The sequence below is a fragment of the Candoia aspera genome, chromosome 2 (assembly GCF_035149785.1).
Source record: "Candoia aspera isolate rCanAsp1 chromosome 2, rCanAsp1.hap2, whole genome shotgun sequence".
Taxonomy (NCBI): Eukaryota; Metazoa; Chordata; class Lepidosauria; order Squamata; family Boidae; genus Candoia; species Candoia aspera.
Window position 1 is genome coordinate 30,793,663 of NC_086154.1, and position 19,132 is coordinate 30,812,794.

The 19,132-nt window shown below is 40.7% G+C and overlaps 1 protein-coding gene across 1 annotated transcript; it reads left to right on the plus strand.

The window, feature by feature from the left end:
• The first annotated feature begins 435 nt into the window (after positions 1-435).
• Positions 436-2,407, plus strand: GPR27 (G protein-coupled receptor 27). Its single transcript, XM_063296419.1, has one exon. It carries the CDS (start codon positions 445-447, stop codon positions 1,591-1,593), a length of 1,149 nt encoding a protein of 382 aa, XP_063152489.1. The 5' UTR covers positions 436-444; the 3' UTR covers positions 1,594-2,407.
• The last annotated feature ends 16,725 nt before the right edge of the window (positions 2,408-19,132 follow it).

Consider the following 19,132-nt stretch of genomic DNA (forward strand, 5'->3'; position numbering starts at 1 on the left):
GCGATCAAGCGCGTCTGCCGAGGGGAAGGGAAAGCCCGCGGCGCGGAGCGTGCCGGCGGAGGCGGCTCCGCTGAACTGAACCTACCATGCCGGAATGGGGGCGCCTGGTTTGCGCACAGCCTGAGCTCGCCGCTGCTGTGCAGGAGGACGGCGCTGCAGTTCGGGAGCGAGGCCGAGGAGGGGAAAGAGAGACGGGGAGGGAGCCGGGGGCCTCTTGCTCCCCAGCGCGGGGAGTTCTGCTGGGGGACATGGGTGCCCGCAAAGGGAGCTCCAGAGTGAAGGCTACGCCAGCCTGTCTTCTGGGCGCGAGAACCCTGTGGAGGAGCCCGGCAGGGCGAGGTGGCGGCGGCGGCCGTTGAAGAAGCAGCCTCCTCTCGGCCCCTGCCCCGGCGGTATCTGTGCTTGAGCGTTGGGAGGGAAGGGGACTGTCGCCGGGCCTGCTAGATGGCGAACTCCAGCGAGCTGGGAAGCAGCAGCAGCCCCCACCTGCCCAGCCCTGGCAGCCTCCTGGGCACCTCTGGCCTGAAGCTGGCCACCCTGGGCCTGATCCTCTGCCTCAGCCTGGCTGGCAACCTGCTCTTTGCTTGGCTCATCTTCAAGGACCGCCACCTGCACCGGGCCCCTTACTACTTGCTCCTGGACCTGTGCCTGGCAGATGGCCTGCGCTCCCTGGCCTGCTTCCCCTTTGTCATGCTCACAGTGCACAGTGGGGCAGGCTCCTGGCCCCATGGGCTCCTCAGCTGCAAAGTGCTGGCTTTCCTGTCTGTGCTGTTCTGCTTTCACGCCGCCTTTCTGCTCTTCTGTGTGGGAGTGACACGCTATATGGCCATTGCCCATCACCGCTTCTATGCCAAGCGCATGACTGGCTGGACTTGCTTGGCAGTGGTGTTCATGGTGTGGACACTCTCCATGGCCATGGCCTTCCCCCCTGTCTTTGACGTTGGCACTTACAAGTTCATCCGTGAGGAAGAGCAGTGCATCTTTGAACACCGTTATGTCAAGGCCAATGATACCTTGGGTTTCATGCTCATGCTTGCCACGGTCATGGCAGCTACCCACCTGGTTTACGTCAAGCTCCTCTTCTTCATTCACAGTCACCGCAAAATGAAGCCGGCCCAGTTGGTGCCAGCCATTAGCCAGAACTGGACTTTCCATGGGCCTGGGGCTACCGGCCAGGCAGCTGCTAACTGGATGGCCGGCTTTGGCCGGGGTCCTACCCCTCCTACCTTGGTGGGCATCCGACAAAATGCCACTCATAGCCAGATCAAGAGAATGCTGGTCTTAGAGGAGTTCAAAATGGAGAAGAGGATTTGCAAGATGTTCTACATGATCACCCTCCTGTTCCTGCTGCTCTGGTCTCCCTACATTGTGACCTGTTATTTGCGTGTCTTCATTAAGGCCAGCACAGTCCCCCAGATCTACTTGACCACCTCTGTCTGGATGACCTTTGCCCAGGCAGGAGTCAACCCCATCCTTTGTTTCATTTTCAACAAAGAGCTTAGAGTCTGTTTCAGATCTCACTTCTTTTGCTGCCAAAGCATAAAGAATACTCAAGGCACAATTCTCTGTGATCTGAAGAATTTGGGGATATAACTCATTTTTCCTTAAAAAAGAAAAAAAAAAGTTTGAAATGTCTGTGCTTTTTTTGGCATGTGCACTTGCATAATGATTATCTAAGCAAACCCCTTGACCTCATCAAACCAGTAGGTTAAAATAGGGTATTTATATCCAGGTTTTGTGTGTGTGTGTGTGTGTGTGTGTGTGTGTGTTGGGGGGTCTTCTATGTGTCTCTGGAGGGTGGGAAAGCAGAGAACAAGACAGGTTCCATTTTTTTTTCTCTGCTCTGCATTTCTATAGATTATTCTGACATGGATTAAAGGCCATAATTTTTGTTAATTTTTCTTCCCAATCTTGCCAGTTTTGATAAAGGTTTAGCAATTTTATTCCTTATGTAAGATTTGATAAAAGGCAAGACAACATTTTGTACTAGAGTTATTTTTGATGACCTCAGAATATTATATTAGAGTATTTGTCTTTCAAGTGCAATGGAGATGAAGAAAATGAACTGTGTCTGGAAGTCACATCTTTGTAGGGAGTGTTGGGGCTAATTTTGTTTCGGTACTTAAAGATAACTTTCTAGCTTTGTCTGAAAATATGGATAGTCTTATCCTAATTATACTAGAATAATTAGGTCATTTCCTGCTAACCTAATGAGCATTGTGTTCACTTACTCTGATGTAGAACTAATTTAACCTTTCTTGTACTGTTTCTTTGATAGTATTTCAGAAACTTACGAAAAATGGTAATTTTAAAAGAAAGAATGACCAACTTTTAAAACTGTCAGTATTTCAGGTTTTAAAATTACACTGACTTTCATACTTTACTGGCTTTATAAGATCTTATCTACAAACTGAGTAACACTTGTATATTTGAACTGTTTTAATAAAACACTCCAGTTTTTGTACATGCATGACTTTTAAATGCTTGGGTTATGCTTTGCTGCCTTCTCTTGTCTTTATATAAGCATGATTTGCCTATAGACCATTCAAACAACAGGGTTTTTTTTTTCTTTTAAAAAACAACCACTTAACTTTAGGTTATGGTCTGAACCCATAGGATGGTCACTTGATTTGGAAAGTTAGGCAGGATTCTACCTGGTTGGGACTTGGATGGGAGACCTCTAGGAAATCTCAGGGTGTGGACTACAATCTGAAGTCAAAGATCGAGGAAGAAGGCAATGGTAAACTTCCATATAGTTGGCCAGGAAGCTAGTGAACTAGGAATTGAGCTTGACTCAGAGGAGACTTTAATTTTTACTTCTATCTATCCCAGTGTGCTCCCATAGGACTGTCAGTGGTTTCACAAAAATACAAACCTTAAAACCTTTATTTATTCAATTTATATAGCCACCCATCTCACATATGTGACCAGAATTCAGTAACATCTCAAAACAAGGTGCACAAACCAGAAAATCCAGTCCAAGAAAAACAGAAGATGGGCATCAAGAGGAGTTAATCTTAAATGCTTTTGGAAAAGCATTCTTTTCACGCCTCAGTTGCCCACACCTCCCCAAAGTGGAGAACCACACACTGCTTTTCCTGGCAAGATTGAGTCAGTTGAACTGATTCTAGTGGGTGAATGTAGCCCTGAAGGTACTTGGGGCCAAACCATAAAGGACTTTATAGGTTAACACCACCACTTTAAGTTGCACCTGGAAGCTAACACAGGTTCTATAGCACACATCCAATATGTTGTGACTGGTGAATGCCTGATAATTGGCCGCTGCATTTTGGACCAATTGCAGTGACCTCTAAAGGCAGCCCCATGTAGAGCACATTGCAGTAGTCTAATTGGTGACAAGGTGACCTAATAAGTGCTTATTTCTGAATACATATAAATAGAATTATGTTTTTATATATTATAAAATGGTGTTGGAGGAAGATTCTGAGAGTGCCTTGAACTGCAAGAAGATCCAACCAGTCCATCCTCCAGGAAATAAAGCCAGACTGCTCACTTGAGGGAATCATATGAAAGGCAAAACTGAAATACTTTGGCCACATCATGAGAAGACAGGACAGCCTGGAGAAGATGCTGATGCTAGGGAGAGTGGAAGGCAAAAGGAAGAGGGGCCGACCAAGGGCAAGATGGATGGATGATATTCTAGAGGTGACGGACTCGTCCCTGGGGGAGCTGGGGGTGTTGACGACCGACAGGAAGCTCTGGCGTGGGCTGGTCCATGAAGTCACCAAGAGTCAGAAATGACTGAACTAATAAACAAATATTATAAAAAGAACATTCTGAGGATGATGGCATTTTAGGGGCGTAAGTAAAATGACTTCCTGACATACATATCTGCCCAATCTAATTTCTGTCTGAAAATAGCTGTTCATCTGCTAGTGTCAGAAGAGTATCTAGACAATTGTGGATTCCAGATTTTAGTAGACAAAGCAGTCCCTGCACATAATTGCTTACCGGCTTATGTGTTTTCCACTGTTACAGATGATTTTTAAATTACCAATGTCCTAGGATTTTTAAAGATGCAGATTATGGAGCACATAGTTTCTAAAACTAAGCTTTATTTACTGCCCTGGTTTTACTTTCAGAAAATACCTAAGGACTGCCTTTTCTCCAGTCTGTTTTTAACAGCAAAGAGGCCAAAGGTATATAGTTCAAAACTGAATGATCGAAGTAAAGCACTCCTCTTCCAGATCTTTCAAAAATTGAAATGTTACAATGTTTGATAACATCGAAGTCGTAGTAAAAAGTAATGGGGCTTTTTAAGAAATAAGGAAATATACAAACTGTTTACGGCAGTGCTTCCCAAACTTTTTCCTTCATTACCGAAAACTGCTTATCAGAAAGTCCTTTTTACCCAATGTAGGTAAAACACTTTGAGTCAATTTAATGGGTTCATGTGTTGTTACCCCCAATAAAACCACTTTTACCCAGTTTTGGGTAATGTACCCAGGTTTGGGAAGCACTGGTTTATGGTATTTAAAATTAAAGTGAGATCTTACTTCTCTTAATTCCTGAGTTGTCTTCCTGTTTAAAGAAAGCTTCATCCCTTCGATTCAAATGAATTTTCTACTGAAATTGATGATGATGATGATGATGAACCATCAGTTTTTTTCAACTCTTAGCAATCAGACAGATAGATTTTCTCCAGGGGGATCCGTCCCTAACCTGATTCCTCAAGTCTTCCCAAAGGTGCCCCCATCACCGCTGTAACTGAGTCCATCCACCTTGCTGCTGGTCGTCCTCTTCTTCTCTTTCCTTCCACTTTTCCCAGCATTAGAGCCTTTACCAGACAGCTGGGTCTTTGCATAATGTGTCCAAAGTAGGATAATTTGAGCCTACTGAAATTGGGGAGGGGATTTGTGTCAATGTCAGACTACTCCTACCTCATCCCAGCTTTCTTTCTTGTGCTGCTCCTTAAAGGACCCAGTCTTTTGGGATAGATTTTCAGCAGGAAAAGAAATTTGGTGTCAGTTGCCTCCTCCCTACAGAGCACACTTAGAGATCAGAATCTAAGGCATTGTCTATTAACAAATGAAATTGCATCGTTTAGTATGTTTGGAGAAGCGCAAAAGCTTTTGCTTTGTGACAATGAATTTAAATATATCTAGTGTTTGATTGATGTAAGCTACTGTGCGTTCCAATCCTTTGCATATTTACAGGAATTTAGGCTGATTATTAGAGTATACTGTTACAATTGTGCTAATTGGGAAAAATAAACCTTGAAAATAGCAACTATCCATATTGATAAGGCTGGAAAGATGCAGTTGACCACTAGATGGCAACAAAGAGGGTTATCTGGATCATTTTGCTGCCATCTAACGGTTGTTCAGATTTTTGTAGTTCAGATATGGTAGCCTTAATGGCATAATAAATAAAATATACGGTTTTATAATCTGGATTTAGAAGGACTATCTGGTCTTTCCTTGCTCTAGAGATTTACAAGTTGAAGAATAATGGAAACATGGAAGTTCTTAATCCTTTATCCCTGATACATCACAGCAAACAGCTCCTGAAGTAACATTTAAATGTCCTAGCCATATACAGTATGTGAGAGCTGATAAATCGCACAATTGATGACACAATTTATACTGTATGGAAAGGATGCCCAATAATCTATAGTTACTGGAAGGAGCGGGGGATGCTATTTTCAGAGAAAATACCTATGCTTTCATCTGTTATTGAGTTACTGTATGTAACTCTTCCAATTGCATGAGAAAGGCTTGTGGAAAAGCAGGTCCTGTATAATTTGGGTAATGTAAATTTACATCATAAATTAAGTCTAAATTCACACATTACACTAATCCAGTTTATCTTAATCATGTTTGAATGAACCAGAATGAGCTGGTTTATAGAGAATGCTAAACTATAAACTGGTTTAAAATATCAAAATGGCTGAGTTCACTCACTCACTCACTCACTCACTCACTCACTCATTCATTCATTATTCATTCATTGAATTTAGATAGCCGTCCATTTCACATATATGACTCTGGGCGGCTTACAAAATTAAAACACAAGCAATACCAAAAAACCAAAAGGTAAAAATAACCATACAAGCTTAAAAACATTAAAACAGTTTAAAAACCATACTGTCATGAGTAAGGATGGCGAGCAGGGGGCTCTCACCCAGACTGTCAAGCGCATGCGTAGCACTGAGGAACTGTTCAGCCATTCAAAGAGACACAGATCGGGACCGCCTTAACCTTTGGGGCTTATATGGCTGGGTTTTCCCACGCTTTCTCAGTTTGTTAGGATTCTTGTTAAGTACTACTAATAAATATTAGAGACCAAGTCCTCGCCTCAGTGTGTTTCCTGGTAATCAGGACACATACAATACAATCAATGGGAGAGCACGGTCAATTCAGGAACAGTACAACCATTTTATAGGCTCCCCACTACCGCTACCTGATCCCCAGGCCAGATGTCAAAGCCAAATCTTCAGGTCCTTCTGGAAGGCCATCAAGGTCAGGGCCAGCCTGACCTCAGGGGGAATGATATTCCATATGCCGTGTGCAGCAGCTGAAAAGGCCCTCCTCCTGGGCCCTGCCAGATGACACTCTCTAACGGATGGAACCTGCAACATGCCCCTTCTGCCAGACCTGATGGGACGGATAGATGTAATTGGGGAGATGCAGTCCCTCAAATAACTCTCATCACTAAGCTAAAAAATTTTTTTGAGATGATGTAACTTCAGATTCACACATGGCACAAAGCCATAAAATGTCGGTGTTTATTACATTAAGTATTTTCATATCTTCTGATCTTGATTTTTGCAATTTGTAATCAACCAAAAATAGAAAGCAGGCCAGAAATTCAAATAAACATGATGAGTTATTTTCTAAAAAATTTCTACACTATTGGGAGGCAACCTAGACATCAGGATATTGATATGGCTAGCATAAACCACAGATTACATAAACCATTTTAGGGGCATTTATTGTAAACTGGAAAACTAAACTAGTTAAAACTCACTAGGTTAGGTTATGAATGGTTTCCAAACTTCTGATAGTTAAATGTAATTAAAAAACATATTTTACAAAAAAAGGGACAAAAGCTATATTAAATTCATAAAATAAGGTTTAAGCAGGAGACTAAAGCAGGTGACACATAGCATGCTAGACTAAAATGTGGTTGGCTAGTTTCTGCTACAATGTAGATCTAGCTTATATTTTATCTAGTGCTGTGCAAACCCTGACACTTGGCTTAATTCAGGAGACCATTGTTTAACTAATAATGTTAATGCATTGTGCAAATACAAGCAATATTTGTAAAAAAGAGAGGAAAGAGCCTTAAGAGAGGCATCACTTCCAAATATATTTAATAGGTTTTTATATTCCATTTCTCTACTCTCAATTTCACATTTTTGAAATTACAAAACAACTACAGCAACAACAATCCTGTACAACCCATTTCCTGATGATAAAACCTGGATGAATTAATATTTATTTATTTATTTATTTAATTCAATTCAATTCAATGTAGGCCTCACCTGACTCCAAACTGATTCTGGGCAGCTCACAAAATAATAACAATAAAAATGCAATACAAAACAAAGCAAGATGGAATCTGGTCGCCCTATTCAAAACAGACAAATTGCATCCAACAAGAGGTTCCATCCATCATACTTCATTAGTATTGATCCAAATGCTGATCGTTCAACATTAGCAAATAAATCAGAACACAGACAGCTATCTCTACTTCTCTGTACTAAGTTAATGTGTGAGGGAGCATGTGTGTGAAAAATCTGCTTTTCATAACTTCTGTTTGGTGTGTAACTATGGAAAGATACAAAGCTGTTAATCCATGATATAATGCATTCAAATTCAGGAATTATGAATACTGCTTGTTGAATGTAAATCACACGATATTTTGTACACAGGGGAGATCTCCTTACACTCGTGTGAGTGAGCATATTTGCCAGAGAAAAAACTGTAAATACACCATATAAACTAATTCTAGTGATGTGATATCCATTATAAAATTGAGAATGTATGTTAAACCTAGTGTTATGGAAAAAGGCTTTAATCATATTTTAACATGCTATATGATCTGGATCAAAAAAAGGTCATAGTGCAGCATTGTGCCTTGGGGTATGGGGAATCTCAAACTCCACAACAGTAAGTATTGTTCAATGGAACAGAGCCTACATTACTTTATTTGGTTTGTGGCCATTCTCATAACATAGCAGAGGAGCTCAAGGTTGCCCAAAACATTCTAGGTTCAATCCTTGACATCTCCAGTTAAATCTGTATGCTTCTAAAACTCTCCTGTTTGTCTGTAACCTTCATCTGGACAAAATGGTGCATCACAGGGCAACAATTTTTGAATCAAAAAAATCCAGGACCCCTTACTCCCATGGGATTGAAATTTGGAAAAGTTGTGGCCACTTCAGCGCTGCTGCACTGCCACACTGCCACAGTCAGCTGCAGTCATGTGATTGTCATTTCCAATGCTTCATGCCAGCTTCCCACAAGTCAGTGGGGAAGCTGGCAGGAAATGTGAACTCTTCTGAGGTGGTGATGGCATCATACAGCATTGTGGTAAAACAATAAAATGAAATAAACGTAAAATTTTATCCATATCCATATCCATATCCATTCAGCCTAATTATGCTATGTGGAAAGAGAGGGGGGACATCATGGTCAACAGATGACACCAAATGTTGGGAAGTGGCAAGAAGGAGGAGAGAACAAGAATCAGATGAGGCCAGGGGGACACCACTCCAGGATCAAATATTTAGGACAAATAACATGAGAGAAGGAGAGGCAGAGGAGGAGAGGCATGCATGTCTGCAGAATGACAACAAAAGCCATAGAATGAGGACACAAGAAGAGATGGAGGAGGAAAGGAGGATCAACTCGAGAATATGTAGCAAACAGTAATTACTGCGAGAGGTCCTCAACACAACAATACCTGCCTTCAGCAACCAGATGTCAACAGAGAAAGAGCAAGGGAAAGTGCATGACTCTCATGGCATATTTCTGCTGATGTTGGTGCAGTGGCCAAAGTCTGCCTTCACTGTCATGCCTTCCTATTCCCTGCCAATTTCTGATGTATGAAGGGAAAGGTCAGGATAGGCAATTTGCAACCTCCTCAATTTATACAGCAGTGATGAAACTATTGCAAACAAGTTCAGGACCAACATCAGACAGTACAACTGCCTCTTCCAAATGACATCCTTTGGGGCCAAAGAAGTCCTTCCAACAAGGAATGGATGGAATCTTTCTGTGATTATTCAAGGGCAAATCCATCAATACATCAGGCATTTAACGCCAGACCCAACCCCAGCAAGCCAAATTTCTTCAAATTTAATTCAGGGATCCTCAAGACAGTGTAGAATTGAGAATGGGCATACTCCACAAAGATGGAATTCAATGTGAGATTCATGAATTATTGGAGAACCTAGTACAACAATGAAACCCATACATTGAGTCCCTTTGACTTGCACAAGAACAAATTGGAGACATGCCAGAAGTGTCCACTGTCCTGACCAGAGACCAGCATTTGAACATGAGAGAAATTTAATGCACAAATTGCCAACAAAGTTGCTGTCATTATACCAAACAACACAGAATCTGAAGCAAGATCATGGCACATTATGTTGAAGGGATGAGGAGGTGGTTTGCAAATAATTTCAGAGTCCCATTGCTCCTATGATAGCTTTCAATACACACTTTTCTTTCCATTTGGAGACAATGGCTGGCATCATCAGCTCCAAATGAACAACAAGATACTAATGGCAATGCATTACTATATGTACCGAATAATGAACCATGAGAAATACATAAAGCACAAGGACAAACCATGGAGAACATGCTGATTTATCTGGAGAAACTGGTATTCCAGCATGGTATGTCACTTTAAGGTGGGGAAAAAGTAGTGGAAATATTACAGTATTCTTAAAGAATGGCAGATCAAACAGAAATGTTGTCATCAACAATGTCCTTTGTTAAACAAAAATCATCTATATTTCTCTTGGTACGCATCTTTCTTCTTTAATAAACTGATGCTTTCTTCTTAATTTTCAAACCAAACCAATAGCAATCCATCCATGGTCATACTGTTTCTCTGTTTAGGTAAGGAAATATTTCTGAAATGATGACCCAATGGGTTATGGGTTGTCTAGTAAATTAAATAAAGAGGGCCAGGGAGGAGGTGATATGAAGGACTTTTTCCTGTCAGTTGACAAAATTTGGAAAGATGGAAAATAGTTTGACCAGTTGACACCTGAAAGAGAGCCAGTTTGGTCTAGTGGTTAAGGTTCTGGGCTAGAAACCAGGAGATCGTGAGTTCTAGTCCCACCTCAGGCATGAAAGCCAGCTGGGTGACCTTGGGCCAGTAACTTTCTCTCAGCCCAACTCAGTGCAATGTAGACTAGCCTCCTCATGGTGCACCCCAGGTAACATGATTTGTCACGGCTAAATAGTCTGCACATCTGGCTGCTGGACCTCACAAGGATTTCCCAGCAAGAAAAGCAGCATGAACACTGAACTGCTATGCCATACGATAAAACCAAACCAAACCAAACCAAACCTGAAAGATGAGACCTGCTGTGTCACCCTAAACATGAAAAAACTGACTCACCTTAATAACTATGGGTTTTTTTTAAGTTCACAAATTGCAGAAAGAATATCTTGTATGGGATGAGACAGCAGATCATGAGATGAACTTGAAGAGGATAGGGGAATCTGCCAGACAAGAAGAGGTTTAGGGAGTAAAGGAAGAGGTAGCCCAGAGTTTAAAGCAAGTGGATACATGCTTTTATTTACAGATAAGTGTTTGCTTCAATTTTTAAATATTTATTTTGAAATTTTCTAGTGGTGCAACATTTTGAGGCTTTACAATTAAAAACCATAACTCTAATATCTCTTCTGAAGCAGTAGAAAATTATTCTGATTTTCATCCTCGATTACTTGCACAATTCTTTTATTCACAATTTACTTACCTTAGCCCAGTACACCTTGTTCATAAAAACGTGCCTTTTCTTTGCACACTTCTAGATTGCAAAACCTCCTGCCTATTTATGAATCATGCACTTTTCTTTGAAAGCAGTATGAGTGTGTCTATGTGCTTGTTCTTTTTATGAAAACAGAATGAATCACAGATCATCTAGAGATATTAACCCTTGCATCCCGCTGTCACTTCAGTAAGTAAAAATAGCATTTTAACACACTGCCATTTTTGTAGGAAAAAAAGCACTACCTTACTCTGCTGAAAAATAAAGTTTTCATACTGAAATTCATGGCACTTTGTGACAGCTGGAGAAAGTGGAATGATTTAATAGCATGCTAGTTCACTCTCTCAAAATCCTCAGTCTATTCATCTGTCACCCGGCTTCTAGAACAATGATGAAAAGAAAGCAGCTGAACAGTTCCAGTGACACAAATAAATCAAAGGGGGTTTTATTACTATTGGCTTTTGAAATCTATTGCATCGTTTTTGCAGTTGAGGGCCCTTCCATAGGAGGTCTTCCACATTCTCCAGAAGTAACTCTGCACCTTTGTAGTCTCCCATCGGTTTCTGTGTTCTAGGCTGTGAACTATTCTATTTGTGGTTCAGCTGGGGTTATCCAGATGTCACGGTTCCTGTTCCAATGTTCCCACAAACATCATAACATGTTCCCATGCCATGCTGGTGCTGACGTGTGTTGCTGTACAGGAGGGGGCTGCCTCTGTTCTTTGTACCAGGTGCTGATGCGAGGAGTCAGGAATGTGTGTTTGGGTTATCTTGTCTGGTCAAGGACATTTTCCCAAAGACCGGCAGGAACCGTTAGGGGTACCTGCAAGGAATGGACTTGTACTGACTCTGGGGGGAAGGATTGGGAACTGCCTAGGCTTTTATTGAAAAAAATCCTGCGCTTTTACCATTCTCAGCTTTGCTTGTGATCCTGCATACTATTCATTATTAAATCAGATATCCATGTAAGTCTTGTGTGAGTCTGATGGTGATTTTGAATAGGCAATCATTACACCAGAATTGTAGAAAAGGCAATCTTTCCGTTTGCTGGGCTGAATTAGGCAGATTTTGCGAGTGAGCCATTTTCCCATGGGCCAGAGCAACCTTTCCTCCATTTCCAGAGAGGTAGGTCTTTAAAATGAGATGGAGTGGCAGTATCTCAGCAGTTGCACATGTCTCTGTTGTACTTGCTTAGTTGAAGGGGAGAGGGGAATCACCAGGCAAATGCGGACATCCTGAACTAAAAATATGCATGTGAGGACAGGACACTGATTTATTGCTACTCTTTGCGTTGCCCTTCCAGACAGCATGAACCGACCAGTTCTAGTTGGTTCATGCTGTTGTTCCCAACGTGTTGAGCAGTAGTGAAGATGACTATGGGACAGCTCCAAGCTGCTGTTGAGAGGCTAGAGTGAAAATGTCTTCAGTATGTTAGCCTCGGTTATTTTATTTAGGATCCTTTGGGAAAGCTGTAGTAACAACTAGTAAGATTCATCAGATGCAACCATCAGACCAGGACACTCATACACTACCAGAGTGGGTGGTATCTGCTTTTGGGAAGTTATTTTGTTCTTAAAGCTAAGAGAAACTGACAAGAAACATAGGTCCCATATCAATCTAAGTACCTACAGAGGTCTAGGCTTGGTACTCATGAGTACGAAATATACCAGATGCACACATATCAATGTTTATAAGTGTATTACAGTGTTGGGATTTTATTTTCCAATCCTTTCCTAATGCCTAGAATGGAAATGACCTTTTTTCACAGTTGCCAGACCCTGCATCAGAACCTTCATTGTGCTATCCACTATGACCCCTTTATCTTTTTATTTTGGCTAGTTAGACAGTTCAGACCCCACTGATGTATGTATGATGTAAGGGTGTTTTGCTCCCACAGGCATCAATTTATACTTCAATTGATTTGCATTTGCCATTTGGTTGATGATCACCCAGTTTAAACAGATGTTACTGGAGCTTTTCATAGTCATTTTGCTTGTTTATTACTTTGAATAGTACCATCTTCAAACTTGGCCAGCTCACTTCTTGTCTCCTACCCAACAAGGATCCTTGAGGCACTCTACTTCTTACTTCCCTCCATTGAGAAAATTGCCCTTTTATTTCTACTTTTTATTTTCTGCTTTTTTTACTAGTTAGCAATCCATAAAAGTACTGCTCTTATTGCGTGGCCACTAAGTTTAGTCTTCGATGAGGGAATTGTCAAAGACTTTTTGAAAATTCAGGTATATAATGTTGGCAAGGTGGCTTCTGTCCTCACATCTGTTGACAGTCTCAGAAAACTTTCAGATTGGCAAGGCAGGATTTTCCTTTTTTAATTTTTTTTAATCCCGCCTTTTATTATTTTTATAAATAACTCAAGGTGGAGAACATACCTGATACTCCTTCTTCCTCCTATTTTCCCCAGAACAACAACCCTGTGAGGTGAGTTGGCCTGAGAGAGAGTGACTGGCCCAAGGTCACCCAGCTGGTTTTCATGCCTAAAACGGGGCTAGAACTCCCAGTCTCCTGGTTTCTCCCCTGGAGGCTTAACCACTAGACCAAATTCATGCTGACTTTCTTTCAGCAAGCCTTTTTCCTCTGTGTGCTGAGTTATGTTTTTTCTTTGAATATTATTTCTATCAATTTGCCTGGAAGAGATGCTAAATTGAGTGTTCTATTTCCCAGATTGTCCTGCCCTTTTGAAGAATTGGTGTTATATTAGCTACCTGTCAGTCCTCTGGCATGAGCCTGATTTGAAAGACAAGTTACATGTTTTTGTTAGGATGTCAGTAATTTCACATCTGGATTCTTTAAGAACTTTTAGATGGATGCCAGCAGGACCTGGCAATTTTTTACTGGGCAGTCTTTCAAGATGTCCTAGAATATCTTGTTACCACAGTGTGCTTTAGTTCTTCTGATTCACCATGTGATAAAGTCAGTATAGGCTCAGGTAATTGTCCTGTTGTATATCTTTGGTGGTACAGACACATGCAGATAACTCATACTGTTTCTCTGCAATCTTCATATTCCCCAAGTACCCCTTTCACCCCTTTGTCATCTAACTGATCAACTGCTTCCTGGCTGTTTTTCAGCTTTGAAAATATCTAAAGAGGTTCCTACTGAGTTATTTTTTTTTTGTCTTGAGCTCCTCTTATTGATTAATTGCATTCTTTATTATTATCCTACACTTTTTTTGCCAGAGATTGTGCTCCTCTTTGGATTCCTACTTCAGGCAAGGGGCTGGATTAGATTCTCTCCCTTCCAGCTCTTACATTCTGTGATTCTAAAAGGAACCGCTTGAATTATGTATCTATAGAGTGTGAAGTCCTGGTTTCCTCATACAGTTGCTAGTCTCTAGTTTGAAGCTTAGTCTCTGGAGGTAAGTCAAATTGCCTCTTCCCCAGTGCTCCTCGTTTGCAAAATTTATGTTTCTATTTGTTATCCTGGTGATGAGCTCAGACCATCTGCTCAGCAAAGACGCAAACATCTCTGTAGCCAAAAAAACTACACAGTCCCAAACAAACAGTCAAATAACTACCTTGGAAATTAGCAGATCTGCTTCCCAACTCACCAACTCCCTTGCAAACTCCTCTGTTCCTGTAGTATTTTTGGGCACTTTTCTGAAGATATTGTTTGAACAGATTGGGATTTCTACTTCTTTGAAATTATGATCAAAATTTAGGAGATCAGATGGTAGTTTGTATCGGTGTTTTTCTAAATATCCATAACCACTGTGGAAGTGTTTTGTGTTCTCCTTGCTCTAGAACAAGTAACTATAATCACTAATGCTCTTCTTTCTTTCCATTTGAAAATTTCTTTTGCACCTGTGTTTCATCACTTTTATTTTTTAACTTTGGATTTGAGTGGTAGAAATAGTTACTGTCCATTTCTGAAGAATGGCCTGAAACAACTGTTAACTCTGGAAAGGATTCCTTGTTCTGATATACGTACTTTCCAAATGCATGTTTCTCTGTATGAACAGAAGATATGCAATAAAAATAAAATTCATCACATGCTTGATTTGTACGTAGACCAACTTTCAGATCTTCACCAATTATTTATCAAACAACTGGCATTTTATTAAAAGTAACCAAAGTATATTCATAATATATTAAAAAGTTATTAAAATGATAAATAGCGCTGTGGGAAAAAAATGCTCTATTTCTGATGGAAAAATAGGCTTTATCAGCAAGACTGCTTACTATAGCGTAAATAAATTTAGTAATTCCAAATTATGTACATCATGTCTTAACTAGCATTTCTTACATTTCTTACATCAATTTTACCTCCTATTCCATTACCAAGTAATAAAGATAATGAAGATTTTTGAGATTTTGAACTGCCTTAAATGTCTATCAAATATTTTTCACACTTCTGCAAGGTAAGTAAAAATTGCATATCATATTTTGGTTTATAGAATATGTCTCATTATCTTTTAAAATCAAAAGATTCACCTTTTATCATATGTATCAGATTATGAGCTACCATCCTTTCAGACCTATGGAAGAATATCTAATATAGGAGATTTTTTCCCAGTTTGTTATGGGTTTATACTTATCCATCTATAGGAAACAGGCCCAATTAAAAAAAATAAAAATGGAACCTTCTCATATCTCTTCTCTTAGTTCTTCAGTCCTAGAACTTATCTCTCCAGGGAAAAAGGGAATGTGACTGGTTCAGGGTAAACAGGGTAATCAGCATGACTGGCCTGGGAATTATGGGAGTTGAAGTCCACACATCTTAAAGTTGCCAAGTTTGAAAAACACTGATTTAGACAATGCTCCTCCAGAAGCAAATCTACCACCAGCAGTAATCTCCATCTGACATGGCATAGAATAGACATCAAGTCTTCATGCGTCAAAGATGCATAACAGTACTATTCTTGAAACTTGAAAGAATTAAAGCCAGGAACTTTATTATGTTACAAATTTTGGAAAACGTACTTCAAAAATACAGGTGTTGGACATTTATGAAAATGTCATATCTCCATAGTTTCCCCAATACATCTGTTCTGTTCAGACTATGAGATAGCCAGGGAGAGTTACTAATAAAAGTCTTTATTGAATTAACTATTTACAATAGCAAAAGTTCCTGCAATAGATTAGACTGTATAAACAACCAAGTCCACCCAGGTGGCAAGGGACACTCAGGCAACACTGCAGGGTCAGACCATGGCAAGACAGCGAGGCAGAACTCAGACAATCCTCTGATTGAAGCTGCAAGACTGGAAGGAGCTATAATGCATGGCAAAGGAGAGGCTGGACACTCAGGCTGGATCAGGCTGGTACACAGAGGCTAGACAAGGCTGGGCTGAGGTATCTAGGCAAGACTTGGATCTGGAGACAGGACTGGACTGGACTGCAGCATCTAGGCAAGGCTCGGATCTGGAGACAAGACTGGACTGGACTTCAGCATCTAGGCAAGGCTCAGCTCTGGAGGAAAGTCTGGACTGGACTGGAGCGTCTAGGCAAGGCTCGGACCTGGATATAAGGCTGGACTGGACTGAAGCATCTAAACAAGGCTTGAATCTGGAGACCATGTTGGACTGGACTGGAGCATCTAAGCAAGGCTTGAATCTGGAGACAAGGCTGGACTAGACCGAAGCATCTAGGCAAGGCTGAGAACTGAAGGCACACCCGGATCATGCTGAAGCGATGTGGCGAGGCTTGGACCTGGACGCAACGCAAAGCTGTGCTCAGCAGGGACAACAAGGAGAGGCTCGACTGGAGCGAATTGTGCAGGAAGCAGGTCTGCAATGGCAGAAGTCGCTCTGGTTCCATGCTGGCTACAGGCAAGACTTCTGACGCTGGTAAGGACTCTTCTGCAGGTGCTGTGAGCTTGAAGGATCTGTTGTCTCTGGCAGACTGCTCTTGGCATGCTCCTTTTCGTGCCGTTTTCCTTTAGCAGCCAATTGGGCTTCTTTCTCTTTCATGCGCTTCTCTGCTCTCCTCTCTTGAGCACTGATTGGAGGCTTCAAATCTCCCTCCGAAGTTTGTCCAATCAGCTTCTGCGATTTCTCCTGCTCTGCTGAGTCACTTCTCAGTTTTGATTCTTCAAGCCCTTCCTGTAACGTTTCTTTTTCCCCTTCTGACTCCAGGTAAGTTTCATTTTCGGAGTCAGAAGCAGGCTCAAACCTCCCATCATCTTGGAAACAGAGAGATTAATACAATTTAGGTATCATCAAAATCATCAATCTCTAACTTTCCTCAAAGATTGAAAAGAAATACTTTGAATAGGTTGCTGATTGCCTAGAAATGTCCATTAGGAATTAGAAAAGGTCTGCTTCTCATGCTACCTTAGGCTAACCCTTTTCCCCATAAGGCATTAATCAACCAGTCTGTCCTAACAGCCAGGAACCACGCTGAGACAAGGAACAGGTCTCTAGTGTTTTATTGTTGCTACATAACAGGGAAATCCTAACAAACTGAAGAAGCGTGGGAAAAACCCAGACATATAAACCACAAAGGTTAAGGTGGGCCCGATTGGTGTCTCTTGGAATGGCTACCTAATTCCTCAGTGCTACGCATGCGCTTTACAGCCTGGATGGGAGCCCCCTGCTCACCATCCTTACTCATGACACAGTCACATAATAATAGAAAATCAAGATTTAGATAAAAAAAATTCCCCCTCAGCCCCTTCTCTTCTTTTTTCTCTTCCTCTCCTTTTCCTTCTTATGTTTTCTATTGATCAGGAGCCATCCGTAAAACACCATCATTTTGAGATCTGTTTTTGCATTCATTCCTAACTGTCATGAGAGTCCTTGCAGCAAGGACAGCTCTTTGCTCTTGACATGTTCAGCTGATGAATTCCATTCACACAATCAATGCCTGTGTGAAAAATAGTTTGCCAGTTGATAAAAGGCGGTGCTGTTCTGACAAAATATGAGCGATAGGAAGCAATGTACCTGACTAAATTCACGCTTTCATAGTTCCATGAACCCAAAACAATTTTATTGCTGTTCCACTTTATATATTTTATTGTAGGCTGTTGCTTCTTGGTCTCTTCACAATATTGCAAAGGACATATATTTCAGTAACAAAAGACCTCAGTGGAATGTACTATGACATTTGATACACCTAGGTATTTTGGGGGGGAAAAATAGCAAATAATGAGACTTTTGAGGGAAACAGAGTTCTTCCAGCAATGGGTAGACTATTGGGGCAATTAAAGAGGATAAAACAAACCTGAAGTGCTACAACAAAATTAATAGTAAGACAAGCCTGAAATGGTTTAACCAAATTATTTCCAAACTCACTGTTTCTCAGGATTCTGGGCAACTTTATAAGATGTTACCCAACATTACCATAACTGGTTTTCTAGACATTCTCTGAAACCTTTAGCCTTCTTATACACCCAAATAGATTTATTCTCATGCATTTCCTTCTACTCCACCCCCCGTTCTCCAAATCTGTTCTGCAAGACTTTTAACCACCCAGAGCTGATTAAGGGGAGTACATTTACAAAAAAGGATTACCTTCTTAAGTCTGAAATCAATTTCCAGTATTCAGAGATAGAGCAACAGAAGCTTTTCACAGCCTTCTGTTAGTAAAAGTAGACTGGCCACACCTTCAAATCTACTGGCTAATCAGAACCAAGTTATGATTAATCCTCCACTATTTTTATTAGTTTATATACTGAACCAAATCTAGCATTAAGCTTTGTCTAATTTCCTTACAATATGCAAGCTCCACATGGAGTAACTAATTTGGAAGCATTAAGCCAATTGTTTTTTCTGACATGCTACTTTGATACAAGCAAGATATTCTGATGTGATACATCCAATCCTTCACCACCAATTTAAAATAAACTTCCACATTGACTGTGTATGCTAGCATTTAGGGGCCTCACTTAAAACTTCAAATATCTGGTCTTAGCAATTTACCTACTATTTGACACTGTCAAATAAATCTATGTGTAATTCTCAGTTTCACTTAAATACTTCACATTTTCTTCAACATAGTTAACAGATCACAGATCTCTAAACAAAGGAAATGAAGAAATGAAATGATTATTTTAATGAAGTTTTCAGTACTGATCAGTTTAGACTAAGCCCAGTTATACTCAGTGAGATTGACTTCTAAATTGACATGCTTAAGATTTTTATGTTAACTGTTAGCTTGTCTGAACTTATACATCTCTATGAAGCTTTATGATCTCTCCA